This window comes from Mustelus asterias, chromosome 1 (assembly GCF_964213995.1).
Source record: "Mustelus asterias chromosome 1, sMusAst1.hap1.1, whole genome shotgun sequence".
Lineage (NCBI taxonomy): Eukaryota > Metazoa > Chordata > Chondrichthyes > Carcharhiniformes > Triakidae > Mustelus > Mustelus asterias.
This window is the reverse complement of record NC_135801.1, coordinates 103,253,817-103,269,290: the sequence shown is the minus strand read 5'-3', so window position 1 is coordinate 103,269,290 and position 15,474 is coordinate 103,253,817. Positions and strand designations below refer to the sequence as shown.

Sequence of the window (15,474 nt, the reverse complement as noted above, 5' to 3'; positions counted from 1 at the left end):
CAGTCATAGCTAGGGTGTAGAGAAAGGTCAACTTAATATACAGTAGGTCCATTCAAAAGTTGATGGCAGCAGGGAAGAAGCTGTTCTTGAGTTGGTTGGTATGTGATCTCAGACTTCTGTATCTTTTTCCCGATGGAAGAAGGTGAAAGAGAGTATGTCCATGGTGCGTAGGGTCCTTGATTATGCTGGCTGCTTTTCCGAGGCAGCAGGAAGTGTAGACGGAATCAAAGGATAGATACTGGTTTGCATGATGGACGGGGCTACGTTCACAACCCTGTGTAGTTTCTTGCAGTTTTGGTCGGAGCAGGAGCCATACCAAGCTGTGATACATCTGGAAAGGATGTTTTCTACGGTGCATCTGTAAAAATTGGTGAGAGTCGTAGCGGGCATTCCGAATTTCCTTCGCCTCCTGAGAAAGTAGAGCTGTTGGAAGGCTTTTTTTCTTGTCCATGATGTTTTTCCAAAAGGTACATGCCTATATACCACACCCATATTTGGGCAGATGCTTTACGTTGCTAATATCACTTTATGGTGAAGATACCAGAAGTGGCAGGAGCCAGAGCAGCTTCCAAAGAATTTCCACCTCCAATCCGTTTGAGTTATATACCAGGGAGCTGATATAACAAATGCAGAAACCTAGGTTGCTTTATCATGATTCAAATCGGCAAATGCCAGTTTACAGCGACAGCCAGAACAGCTAAAGTGTAACTGAATAGGGCATTAGGCTCGAGGGGATTACTTAATCCTGTTCTTATGTCCCTATGAGCATCCTCTAAGGCTGACTACAAAGATTTGGATGTATCCTTAAGTTATTGTTAGCTGGAAAGAGGGTTGGTCAACGAAGTCCTACACCAATTAAAATTGCAGGTCGAGGGGCTGATGTTCCAATTTATTGGTTCAGGTGCGGAATATCTCACACAGGGAGAAAATATTCAAAGATCGGGTGTTAATTCATTCCAATTAATTCCCTCAATTGGCATTTATTGCTGTGGAGGACACAATAATTGCCTCCTAAAATTGCTTTTTACTCTCGATTTATAAAGGATTCGTCATTGCTACTGCAAAAGAAGCTGAGGACTGGAATTTGTTTGGGGTTTCTATTGTGTTCCCTGATGTAGACGAGGAAAAGGAGATGGTGAGTGTATAGCTAATGTAAGCAGAAAGCTCGCTGAGATGTTATATCTGCCAGTTATTGCCTCAGCACCACAGTGTCATACATTCATAACCAGACATGGCTTTGTCTTATCCTTCTCGCAGAGAGGCTGTCAATAAGCTTTGTCATCTGCTGCAGGCTGAGCTGCAGACAAAGAACAAAGAACAAAAAAAGTACAGCACAGGAACAGGCCCTTTGGCCCACCAAGCCTGCTTTGACACATGACGCCTTTCGAAACTAAAGATTTTTTGCCTCTATGCGGTCCATATCCTCTATTCCCTGCCTGTTCATGTATCTGTTGAGGTGCCTGTTAAACACTGCTATTGTATCTGCTTCCACCACTTCCACTGGCAGCGTATTCCAGGCACTCACCATGCTCTGTGTAAAAATCCAGCCTCTCATATCTCCTTTAAACTTTTCCACTTTTAGCTTAAACCTATATCCCCTAGTAGTTGACATTTCTACCCTGGGAAAAAGACCCCAACTATCCATCCTATCCATGCCTTTCATAATTTTGAAAACTTCTATCAGGCTACCCCTCAGACAAATAATAAAAGATAGAGGACACTTGGCATTGCTGTAAAGATTCCCACAGCATGCACTACCGCATCTTTCCAGACTATCGACGCATCAGCTATTTGTGCCATTTTTCCGGGGTACCTGCTGAAGTAAGACCAGGTGATCAGAGAATCCCCACAGAAATCCCAGCACAGCAATGTTTGCTCAGGGCAACACATTTACCCACTTTCCATGTGGAAATGAAGCACCAACTTGAAAGAGCACTGTAGTGCAGTATCCCAAATGAAATCAGGACACCTAATCAATCAACTGTCTTCTGAGTGAAGGTCCAGTCAGGTACAAAACCCTTGCCTGTGAAGCTAAGGGGCGTACAAGCTGAAGGCCTTTACCGGTCCATGCTGTTCACCCACAGTCGCCTCTCACTGGCTCCTCCTCATTGGTGATTTCTGCTTTTGCTCCCACTAGTTTGTTAGTTTGAGTCTCCACCTCATAGTCTGTTAAAAGCATTTGCCTGGCTGGCACTGGCGGGGCATTCATTTTAAGCCTCAGACTATATTCAATAGAGACAGAGTTAAATGGAAGAAAATGTAATTGTTTTTCCTCATCTTTGATCTTTTCCAGAATTGATTTTGCAAACCCTGCTGCACTGTGTAGATAATCGAAGTACTTCAATTACATGAGGGCACATTTATTAATTTGACACAGTCCAGGCACCAGTAATTAGACAGATAGCATTAGTAATGCTCAAAGCTGAAACAGTGCTCAAAACAGAATCTAATCATCCTTCATTATTCCTTATATTTCCTAGTCATTTGCATATATTTTTCTTAAATACAATGGTTGATCATTTCCCTTTCTAAATAACTTGGTCGGTGTACATAATTAGATATAAAAAACTTACTTTTTTTTACAAATTTAAATTAAAATAAACTAAAAACAAAGCATAGAACATAGAACAGTACAGCAGAGTACAGGCCCTTCGGCCCACAATGTGCTGAACCTTTTCCGAAACCAGGATCAAGCTATCCCACTCCCCAACATTCTAGCGTGCTCCATGTGCCTATTCAATAACCACTTGAAAGTTCCTAAAGCGTCCGACTCCACTATCACAGCAGGCAATCCATTCCACACCCCAACCACTCTCTGAGTAAAGAACCTACCTCGTACATCCCTCCTATATCTTCCACCACGAACCTTATAGTTATGCCCCCTAGTAACAGCTACATCCACCTGAGGAAATAGTCTCTGAACATCCACTCTATCTCTCCCCCTTATCATCTTATAAACCTCTATTAAGTTGCCTCTCAACCTCCTCCACTCTAAAGAGAAAGGCCCTAGCTCCCTCAACCTTTCCTCATAAGACCTACCCTCCAAACCAGGCAGCATCCTGGTAAATCTCCTTTGCACTCTTTCCAGTGCTTCCACATCCTTCTTATAGTGAGGTGACCGGAACTGCACACAATATTCCAAATGTGGTCTCACCAAGGTCCTGTACAGTTGCAGCATAACCCCACGGCTCTTAAACTCAAACCCCCTGTTAATAAAGCAGATTGAGCTTCCTTAGCAAGGACTTGTTTAACTTATGGTATGGCAGAAGATACAATCCAGTATTGAAATGGAATTGGACCATGAGAAATCACTACATGAATATCCAAAGGTAAATATCCAGGAATAAAAGACAACAACTTGACTTGAAATATGCATAAGCTGTGTAAATAGATTAATAAAGTTTTGTCATAGGGAATTTGGTGAATTTTATGGCATTTCTGGATATTTACAAGATATTTACTTGTCTCGGCACAGTGGCGGCATGGTGGCATACTGGTTAGCATCGCTGCCTCGCCGCGCCAGAGCCCGGGTTCAATTCCCAGCTTGGGTTACTGCCTGTGAGGAGTCCGCATGTTCTCCCCGTGTCTGCGTGGGTTTCCTCTGGGTGCTCCGATTTCCTCCCAGAGACATGTTGGTTAGGTGCATTGGCCATGTGAATTTCTCCCTCAGCGTTCCCAGACAGGCACCGGAGTGTGGTGACTGGGGGATTTTCACAGTAGCTTAGTTGCAGTTTTAATGTAAGCCTACTTGTGACACTAATAAATAAACTCATTCAAACCGGTGGGTGGAAAACAGGCACGTAACATACCAATTTATCAGAGAACCTGCACCCAGTCTGTGCAGGTTTTAATCACACTGTTAAGTTTATGGATAACTCTTATTACGCAGCCCAGGCAGATATTTAAAATAGCTATCAGAACCCTTAAATATACAAATTATGGTCTGAGCAAGAGTCAAAAGGCCCAAGCAGAAATAACCTACCCATCAGTGGAACAGGCCTTGAAATCATATTGAGAAAAGTTTTGACTAACAGAATTATTCAGCAAATGGTCAGCACGTCATCGCAATAAAAGCAAAATACTGCGGATGCTAGAAATCTGAAATAAAAAAGAAAGTGCTGGAAAAATGCAGCAGGTCTGGCGGCTTCTCAGGAGAGTAAAACAGAGTTTTAAGCCCAAGCATTCGCATCCAATAAGACTCTTCTCCAGAACTCCAAAATTTGGAACTGCTGCCAGACCTGCTGAGTTTTTCCAGCACTTTTTGTTTTTATTTCAGCATTTCATCAATCTCTTTGGGTTGAATTATGTGCTCCAAGGGGGCGGTACGGTGGCACAGTGATTAGCACTGCTGCCTCATAGCACCAGGGGCCCGGGTTTGATTCCCGACTTGGGTCACTGTCTGTGTGGAGTTTGCACATTCTCCCTGTGTCTGATTGGATTTCCTCCGGGTACTCCGGTTTCCTCCCATAGTCTGAAAGATGTGCTAGTTAAGTGCATTGACCCGAACAGGTGCTGGAGTGTGGTGACTAGGGGAATTTCAGTAACTTCATTGCAGTGTTAATGTAAGCTTTACTTGTGACTAATAAATAAACTTAATAAATAAACTTGGGAACGGAATTCCACACCTCTGGCTAGCATGTCAGATTTTCTGCTCCATCCTGCCATTTGATCATCTTCCTGATGGCTGGGTGTCGGGGAGAAGGGGACAAGGCTTACTGACCTTCTAAAAGGGCTATTCAGAGCAGTTGTTGGAGATTGACTGGAATTTTCATGTAGGCCTCTAAATCTCCGGCAATATCAAGGAATAGGGCAGCTGCCTGAGGGTGGCAGATAGTGGGTGGAGGGGCAATGCTCCAGGCAGACCTACTCTCCCAACTATTATGGCACAGTAAGAAGTCTCACAACACCAGGTTAAAGTCCAACAGGTTTATTTGTAGCACGAGTTTTCGGAGCACTGCCCCTTCATCAGGTGAGTGAAGAGTTTGGTTCACAAACAGGACATATATGTATGTTTGTGAACTAAACTCTTCACTCATCTGATGAAGGGGCAACGCTCCGAAAACTCGTGCAACCAAATAAACCTGCTGGACTTTAACCTGGTGTTGTGGGACTACTTACTGTGCCTACCCCAGTCCAACGCCGGCAACTCCACATCATAACTATTATGGTAAAAACGCTGAATCTGTGCACTTCCTTATCTTCCTACTTTTCATAAGAATGTTTTCATTAACTTCTTAACTAACCACTCTATTCTATCAGCAGATGTTCCCATTATCTCACCGCTCAGCCTTGGGTATCACCCTCAGTTCCTTCATATTTCCTCAGTGCCCTGTTCAGCAATGAATGTCTGTGAAAGCTGTTATTGTTACAACTGCTGGAATAGCAGCCCTGGAACTATCCTTGGCCAAGGACCCCATCATGCCTACAGTAGAGGTTAAATTTCCCATTATGCCTAGGAAGACTTCTGATAATTACATTTTTCTGTTCTAAAGCTATTAATGCACTATTTTAATGTCAATCTTAATAAAACCATTTTATTTTTCCCACTTCACTACCTGCCTGGTTTCAGTTGCAGCCTCAGGTCACCCTGTAGAGGAGATTCCACTGCCACCTTCCCTGCCTACAGTGATTGCCCAGCTGTTAAGGATGATTTTTATTGTAGATGTCGTAGAGAGGGGTGTCCTCTCCATCACTTACCTTGAAAGGTCAACTTCTGCTGCTTCAGCGCTGAGGATCTTACTATTGGCTCTTAAACTGTGAGAACATATTCACCATCCTTAATTAGATTGTAAGCCCACCCTTTGGCCATTACTAGGCTAATTTGGAGAGATTCACAGCCAAGTTACAGTTCCCCACAGAATGGGGACTTCTGATGCTGCCCCCCCCCCCACCCCACCCCACCCCACCCCACACCATCCCCACCCCCCTTCCATTTGAGCCTTGAGGCAGTGTCCTGAAATCTGCATGAAGAATGTTGCCCTTTTTCATTGCAGGTAAAGAAAACCCACAATAGTGAGGACAGTGTGTAAATTGAGCTTTGCAGATTGTACGCACCATATGTCTTTAAGAACTGATGCCGAGCATAGAAGATTGTCCACCCATGACCCTCACCGAAGAAGAGCAAGCAGTGCCACGCTATCCATCATCTCCCTAAGGACAAATGGAATTTCCAGAAGAATGGGCTGAGCTTTTGACAGGATGATGTTGCCTAGTTCAGGCAAATTGGCTTGAGCGATAGAAGAGGAAGAATTAAATTCTAATTAAAGTGCGAAGCAAAGAAAGCCAAAAATCACACACAAAAATTAAGTTCCAGAAATTACAGCGAAGAGAGAGCTTTGAGAACATGTCCATTGGCTGTGGGAGTGCACCATTCCTAATTTGGGATTAAAATCATCTCCAGTCACCTTGAGCCCTGGTTTTCCACTCCCACTATGCACCAGTGGTGCACAGGAACAGAATGTCAGTCCCCTGACCATTGATAACACTTGTGTTTGCACATTTGAAAAATTGCATTCAAAGAGGCTTATCCTTCAGACTTAATTAAACATTCCATAAGTTTATTTTGATTATGCTAAGCAAAATACCAAATGACATTCTTTTAGATATAGTTCACATTTGATGGTTCCGGTGTGACATTCCCATTAAATACGGATGAGGCTATATATTTAGAGTTTCCTGAGTCTCCCCTTCTTTTTGTGCCTGAACCATTATTACTGACTGCCATCATTTATAACCTTCATTTCATCATTTCTATGAACAACAGTCTGTTCAAAGCCCACAACACAAATTAATGAAGATGCAAAGCACTCTACCCAATAAAATAAAACTTAAATACTGAAGAAGAAACAGAATTGTATTTGTAAATAAATGTGGAATGACATAGGCGAATACACTGAACAGAACATTGAGGATTCTAGAAATGTATGCAATATAATCAACATAATTTATTGGTTGCTGCGTCATATATAAATAAAATTCCAACACTAATCTATGGTTTCTCTTTATATAATTATTTTCTAGAAATCAAACTCTTGAAGTCTGCATAGACAAGGAAGAGATGAAAAAAGCTAACAGTTCAGGTCAAGGACTTTTCATCAGAACTCAAGAACCCAATTGAACTGACGGCCTCTATGACCGACGGGAGGGAAGGTGTGGGGACAGTTGGGGGGGGGGGTTGCGGTGGGGAGGTGCTCTGCTGGCATTATGCCAGAGAGGCCACAGAATTGTCCCTAATGAGGGTCACGATCACCTTCGTCGGTTGCCTGCTTTTCGGCTGTGTGCTGTTAACCCTTTTCCCAATCCAGCCCTGGGAAACCTCCTCAGTGGCAGAATGTGCCAGGGTTATGTACTGACATAATTCTCCTCCATTTTCCCAGCTCTCCCTCCCTGCCTTCAACCCCTCTCCATGGATCTGGGAAAATCCAGTCTGTTAAATCTATGTCTTTCTCACCATAGATGCCGCCTGGCCTATTGAGCATTTTCAGTTTTTGATTCAGATTTTCAGCCGCTGTATGTTAGTACACCAGAGCAGCTCCAATTAACAATAATTCAATCCAGATACTGATCAACACATTCCTAATTGACATTTAGATCTATGACATATGATTTATGATCTTTAAAATTACACTAAATATTGCATATGTTATGTCGTGGAAAAAATATGAAAGAAACAATTCCAGGGTAATAAACAATTGTGTTTCTTTAGGTTTTTTTTGGAAAGGTGACTCACTCTTATGGGTTCACCTATAGCTTTGTTAAACACTATTTACCAAATTGATTGTTTTCATAATACCAAGCATGCTAAATCAGAGGAGGCATCACCAATTTCATTTGAACACCAGGATATGTTTTCTGACTCGGCACTTCCAGCATGTAGCTTCATCCATTAGGAACACATATCAGCAAATCACACTCGTGCAGACCACATTTTTCCATCCATTCATTTCAATGGATAGCAGTCAGTATGTGCATTTGTTACTGATTATGCATTCCCAACAGTCAAGGCTTCATATTGGGAGTCTGCGAGTAGAAAACTTACCATTTTCATTGAGCCTCCCTGATGTTTTCTCATCCAGAATCCTTTTTTGACCATAACTGTTCTACTAAATCTTCCCTTCCGCACCTTTTCAGATGTCGAGTGAGGATCTGTATTTTATTTGTAGATGTTGGTTGATTCTTTTTCCACATGCTGAGAAGTTTGAAAATCTGATCTGTTAAATCATCAGGGTTGGTCAGCTTGACGAGCTGAATGGCACTGCGCCGAATTCGAAGGGAAGTCACCAGCATTGTGGCATCTTCTTCAGAAAGTTCGGAAGCCAGCCAGTAAAGCATATTCTCAGGTGTTGATTCTGTAAGTTAAAGAGTGCAGCCATGATTAATAACCAGGATTTTGTTTCTATTCATTTGTGTGATGTAGCTGTTGCTGGCAGGGTCGGCAATTATTGTCCATAATTTGCCCTCGAGGAGGTGGCAGTGAAGCTGCCTTTCTGACAAGTGAATGGTTTGCAAGGCTCATTTCCAAGGGCAGTTAAGAGTCAACCACATTGCTGCAGGTCTGGAACCACATAAAGGCAGGCAAGTGTAAAATGCAAAATTTCCTTCCTAAAGGACATCAGTGAAGCACTTGGGTTTTTACACCAATGCAGAAGTTTCCATTACTGATACTAGATTTTTAATACAGATTTATTAATTGTTCGAATTTAAATTCCCCAGCTGACCCAGATGGGATTTGAATTCATTGCCTGATCAGTAGTCCAGGTTTCTGGATTGCTAATCTAAGGCTAATGTAAGGCACTACAAAACATTGAATGTATTCAAGAGGCAGCAAGATATGGCACTTGGGGCAAATGGGATCAAACGTTATGGGGAAAAAGCAGGATTAGGCTATTGAGTTGGATGATTAGCCATGATTGTAATGAATGGCATAGCAGGCTCGAAGGGCCAAATGGCCTCCTCCTGCTCCTATATTTTATGTTTCTATGTTATGTTTACATCACACGTCACAGTTATGTGCATAATTGCTTGTATCTTATTTGCATGAATTATCCAGGTTGCAGCTACATTCTGAAATTTGGAATATTGATAGCTATTCCCACCATGTGACAAGTATGGAAGAATTAGAATTTATCCACTTCAATAACATTTATATTTCAGCACAATGTATTTCAGTATAATGTATTCCTGGCTTGACACTGAAATGACTTGTTCTATCATACCAAGGATATATAGCAAATGTATTTAACATTGGAATGTAAATGAATGGTAAGTCAATAGTGTGGACAATTGAACAGCCATTTGGGGCAGAAGGATCCACAAGTATCCCCATCCTCAATGATGGGGGAGTCATGCACAACAGTGCAGAGGCTAAGCATTTTGCAAATGTCTTCAGACATCAGTGCCAAGTGGATGATGCATCGCGGCCTCCTCCTGAGGTCCCCAGCATCACAGATGTCAGTCAATTTGATTCACTCCACATTATATTAAGAAATGGCTGAAGGCACTGAATACTACAAAGGTTGTAAGCCTTGACAATATTCCGGCAATAGTACTGAAAATTCGTGCCCTAGAGCTACTGAAGCTGTTCCTTACAGCTACAGCACTGGCATCTACCCAGCAATGTGGAAAAACTGCCCAGGTATGTCCTGTATATAAATAGCAGGACAAGTCCAAACCAACTAAATATTACCCCATGAGTGTAACTTTTGATCATCAGTAAAGTGATGGAAGCTGTCATCAACAGTGCTATCAAGGAGCACTTGCTCAGCAATAACCTGCTCACTGACGCTCAGTTTGGGTTCCACCAGGTCCACTCAGCTCCTGATCTCATTACAGCTTTGGTTCAAACATGAATAAAAGAGCGTAGCTCATGAAGTGGGGTAAGACTGACAATTCTTGACATTAAGATAGCATTTGACCAATTGTGACATCAAGGGGCCTTAGGGCAATGGGAATCCGGGGAAAACCCCACACTGGTTGGAGTCATACCTGGCACAAAGGAAGATGGTTGTGTGGTTGGAGGTCAGTCATCTGGAGAAAGCCAAAGGCACATATGGGTAAGGCCCACAACCTGGAGTTGATTGGCTGCCCACCCCTTGTCCTGTCTCAGTAAAACCCAAAGGTTTGTGAGTTGGAGTCAGCTTCCTGACACACTTGGAATTTTCCTCCTTTATTGTCCACCTGCAGCCAATCCTGCACCCTCATCTTTGCAAAAGTTCCCAGCTGCTGGCATTAAAGTTTAATGAATAATGGCAAAAGATTTACTCGGAGCTGCTCGAGTAATGCCAGCCAAATTGGAGACGGCACTGAGAAAATTCCCAGGCAGAAACACCACTCCTTTTCCTTACCTGATGCAGTGATTCTGTTTGTGCTTGTCGAATGACTGAGAAGCTTTTCTCTCTGTAATTAAAACAGAGCATGATGGAATGACATGAATACAATATAAAATAAAGCAAGTGAAACTAAATTGTTTCAGAAAATGTCTTTTAAAGAAGTTCCCTTTACCCTTTCTCTCCCAAAGGTAGTTTTCTTGTTGCATCTCTCTCTCTTCACTACAGCAGTCATTGCACTTCAAATTAGTTTATTGTCTGTGAAATGCTTGGGAGTCACCAAGGATTATGAAAGATGCTTTATCAATGCAAGTTCTTTCTTTTTCCCTTTTCTTTTTTGCTTTTCTATTCCTTGTCTTTTTTATGTGTGTTCCTAACTGAAATGATTGGAAGAAGTCAGTCACCTCCAGGTGAGGGCAGCAGAGTGGCGAAAGTGATTGGTGGTTGCAGATAAGATTTGCATAGATGCAGTCACTGCGGCCGGAAGGTGGTCTATGGAGGAGCTGTTGTGAAGGGACAGCTAAACCTCAAACACTATTTCAGTGTTTCCCTCTCTACCTCCTCCTCTGACTAAAAAAAATATATTGGGAGGACCACAGGCAAGGGAGAGGTGAGTTGAGATTCTTTGATTCTTTTCCCTGTATTATGGCAGTTAGCACAGTGGTATGCTCCTCCTGCCAGATGTGGGAAATTAGGGAGCAATCTAGTCTCCCTGACAACTTTGTCTGCAGGAAGTGTGTTCAGTTGCAGCTCCTCACAGACCGCATTGTTCGGTTGGAGCAGCAAGTGGATGCACAGTGGAGCATACAGGAGGCAGAGAGTGTGATAGACACTAGTTACAGGGAGGTTGTCACACCACAGGTTCAGACAGGTAGATAGATGACCGCTAGGAGAGGCAGGCAGGTCGTGTAGGAGTCTCCTGTGGCTATTCCCCTTTCAAACAGGTATACTGGTTTGGATACTGTTGAGGGAGATAGCCTGTCAGGGGGAGATACCAGCAGCAGCCAGGCCTGTGGCACCACACCTGGTTCTGCTGTAGAGCAGGGTTGGGCAAAGAGCAAGCGAGCAGTAGTAATAGGGGACTTTCTAGTTAGAGGCACAGACAGGCGTTTCTGTGGCCGCAATCGAAACTCCAAGATTGTGTGTTACCTCCCTGGTGCCAAGGTCAAGGATGTCTCTGAGCGATTGCAGGACATTCTTAAGGGGGAGGGGGAGCACCCAGAGGTCGTTGTACATATTGGTACCAAAGACATAGGTAGGAAAAGGGATGAGGTCCTGCAGTGTCAACATAGAGAGTTAGGCAGAAGGCGAAAGTGCAGGACCTCGAAGATAGTAATTTCTGGACTACTACCGGTACCAGGTGCTAGTGAGAGTAGGAATAGGAAGATTAGGCAGATGAATGCGTGGCTTGAGAGCTGGTGCAGGGGGTAAGGATTTAGATTTTTGGATCATTGGGAACTTTTCTGGGGGAGGGTTGACCTGTTCAAGAGGGACAGGTTACACCTGAACTGGAGGGGGACTAACATCCTGGCGGGGAGGTTTGCTAGAGCCACTTGGGAGGGTTTAAACTAGTTTGGCAGGGGTGTGGGATCCAAAGCAGTAGGGAGACAGAAGAGAAGGTTGAGGACAGCACAGAAGTTAAAGACAGAACATTGAGTAGTAAAGGCAGTGTCAGTACTCCGAGTACCAGACAGATCAGGCAAAAGCAGAGCAGAGAGCAAGGGAAGTCCAGATTAAACTGCATTTATTTCAATGCAAATGGCCTGACGGGCAAGGCAAATGAACTCAGGGCATTGATGGGTACGTGGGACTGGGATATCATAGCAATTACTGAAACATGGCTAATGGAGGGACAGAACTAGCAGCTCAGTTTTCCAGGGTACAGATGCTATAGGAAAGATAGAACAGGAGGTAAGAGAGGAGGGGGTGTTGCACTTTTGATTAAGGAAAACATCACGGCAGTAAAGAGAGGGGATATATCCGACAGTTCGGCCACTGAGTCTATATGGGTAGAACTGAGAAATAAGAAGGGGGAAATCACTTTGATAAGGTTGTACTACAGGCCCCCAAATAGTCGGCGGGAAATTGAGGAGCGAATAAGTAAGGAGATTACAGTTAGCTCCAAGAAAAATAGGGTGGTAATATTAGAGGATTTTAACTTTCCCAACATTGACTGGGACAGCCATAGTATTAGAGGGTTGGAAGGAGAGAAATTTGTTGAGTGTATTCAAGAGGAATTTCTCATTCTGTATGTGGATGGCCTGACTAGAGAGGGGGCAAAACTTGACCTCCTCTTGGGAAATAAGGAAGGGCAGGTGACGGAAGTGTTAGTGACTGATCACTTTGGGACCGGTGACCATAATTCTATTAGTTTTAAGTTAGCTATGGAGAATGATAGGTCTGGCCCAAAAGTTAAAATTCTAAATTGGGGCAAGGCCAATTTTGATGGTATCAGGCAGGAACTTTCAAACGTTAATTGGGGAGTCTGTGGGAAGGCAAAGAGATGACTGGTAAGTGGGAGGCTTTCAAAAGTGTGTCAACCAGGGTTCAGGGTAAACACATTCCTCTTAGAGTGAAGGCCAAGGCCAGCAGATGTAGGGAACCCTGGATGATTCGGGATATTGAGGCCCTGGTCAAGAAGAAGAAGGAGGCACATGACTGGGATCAAGTGAATCCCTTGAAGAGTATAGGGGGTGCAGGAGTAGAGTTAAGAGAGAAATCAGGAGGGCAAAAAGGGGACATGAGATTGTTTTGGCAAATAAGGCAAAGGAGAATTCAAAGGGCTTCTACAAATACATAAAGGGCAAAAGAGTAACAAGGCAGAGAGTAGGGCCTCTTAAGGATCAACAAAGTCATCTATGTGTGGATCCACAAGAGATGGGTGAGATCCTAAATGAATATTTCTTATCAGTATTTACTGTTGAGAAAAGCATGCATGTTAGGGAACTTGGGGAAATAAATAGTGATGTCTTGAGGAGTGTACATATTACAGAGAAGGAAGTGCTGGAAGTCTTAAAGCGCATCAAGGTAGATAAATCCCCAGGACCTGATGAAGTGTATCCCAGGACATTGTGGGAGGCTAGGGAGGAAATTGCGGGTCCCCTAGCAGAGGTATTTGAACCATCGATAGTCACAGGTGAGATGCCTGAAGATTGGAGGGTGGCAAACGTTGTGCCTTTGTTTAAAAAGAACTGCAGGGAAAAGCCTGGGAATTACAGGCTGGTGAGCCTCACATCTGTGGTGGGTAAGTTGTTGGAAAGTATTTTGAGAGACAGGATCTATAGGCATTTAGAGACGCAAGGACTGATTAGGGACAGTCAGCATGGCTTTGAGAGTGGAAAATCATGTCTCACAAATTTGATTGAGTTTTTTAAAGGGGTAACCAAGAAGGTAGATGAGGGCAGTGCAGTTGATATTGTCTATATGGACTTTAGCAAGGCCTTTGACAAGGTACCGCATGGTAGGTTGTTGCATAAGGTTAAATCTCACAGGATCCAGGGTGAGGTAGCTAAATGGATTCAAAATTGGCTTGATGACAGAATGTGGAGATGCCGGCGTTGCACTGGGGTAAACACAGTAAGAGTTTTCACAACACCGGGTTAAAGGAGCAGGGCTCCGAAAGCTAATGGCATTTGCTACCAAATAAACCTGTTGGACTTTAACCTGGTGTTGATGACAGAAGCCAGAGGATGGTTGTCGAGGGTTGTTTTTCAAACTGGAGGCCTGTGCCTCAGGGATCAGTGCTGGGTCCACTGTTATTTGTCATTTATATTAATGATTTGGATGAGAATATGGGAGGCATGGTTAGTAAGTTTTCAGATGACACTAAGATTGGTGGCATAGTGGACAGTGAAGAAAGTTATCTCAGATTGCAATGGGATTTTGATCAATTGGGCCAGTGGGCTGACGAATGGCGGATGCAGTTTAATTTAGATAAATGCAAGGTGATGCATTTTGGTAGATTGAACCAGGGCAGGACTTACTCAGTTAATGGTAGGGCGTTGGGGAGAGTTACAGAACAAAGAGATCTAGAGGTACATGTTCATAGCGCCTTGAAAGTGGAGTCACAGGTGGACAGAGTGGTGAAGAAGGCATTCAGCATGCTTGGTTTCATTGGTCAGAACATTGAATACAGGAGTTGGGACGTCTTGTTGAAGTTGTACAAGACATTGGTAAGGCCACACTTGGAATACTTTATACAGTTCTGGTCACCCTGTTATAGAAAGGATATTATTAAACTAGAAAGAGTGCAGAAAAGGTTTACTAAGATGCTACCGGGACTTGATGGTTTGAGTTATAAGGAGAGGCTGGTTAGACTGGGACTTTCTTCTCTGGAGCGTAGGAGGCTGAGGGGTGATCTTATAGAGGTCTATAAAATAATGAGGGGCACAGATCAGCTAGATCGTCAATATCTTTTCCCAAATGTAGAGGAGTCTAAAACTAGAGGGCATAGGTTTAAAGTGAGAGGGGAGAGATACAAAAGTGTCCAGAGGGGCAATTTCTTCACTTAGAGGGTGGTGAGTGTCTGGAACAAGCTGCCAGAGGTAGTAATAGGGGCGGGTGCAATTTTGTCTTTTAAAAAGCATTTTGACAGTTACATGGGTACGATGGGTGTAGAGGGATATGAGCCAAATGCGGGCAATTGGGACTAGCTTTGGGGTTTAAAAAAAAAGGGCGGCATGAACAAGTTGGGCCGAAGGGCCGGTTTCCATGCTGTAAACCCCTATGACTCTATGACTCTAAGTAGAGAAGGATGCAGCCAGGCTGTCTACACATTAGTACACATACAAACATCCCTGCAGACAGATGCTGTGGCCATGGGTCTGATGGCACAGTTATGTGGAGGCTTGGCTACTTTGTTAAGTGATTCTTCATAGGCATCGCATGGTAATATTCCATGTTTTACTTGGTACTGAATAAAAAACGACATGTCAGGGTGAATTCCATCCAATAAAGCCTGATTGGCCGTACCACCCATGATGCTATAAACAACAGCTCAGATCTTCCTGTCTCTGGTTTGTTGGAGACCAAGATGTGCATCAGGACCCTGTGGAAGTCTTGATGTGTGGACCTACATGGGGGATTTGAATTTCCAATGGGAGATTCTCCTGCTCCCCGGGACCTGCTGCGAATGTCTTTGACTCTGAGT

The 15,474-nt window shown here is 43.5% G+C and overlaps 1 protein-coding gene across 1 annotated transcript in view; it reads right to left on the bottom strand.

Annotated features, from left to right (window-relative positions):
• dthd1 (death domain containing 1) overlaps positions 1 to 15,474 on the bottom strand; it is an 82,128-nt gene that overhangs the window by 16,640 nt on the left and 50,014 nt on the right. The window contains exons 11-13 of the mRNA XM_078225019.1: positions 10,344 to 10,395; positions 8,090 to 8,348; positions 5,698 to 5,754 (exon numbers count right to left, since the gene is read on the bottom strand). Of these exons, the coding sequence (XP_078081145.1) occupies positions 5,698 to 5,754; positions 8,090 to 8,348; positions 10,344 to 10,395 (368 nt within the window). The remainder of the gene's footprint in view (positions 1 to 5,697; positions 5,755 to 8,089; positions 8,349 to 10,343; positions 10,396 to 15,474) is intronic.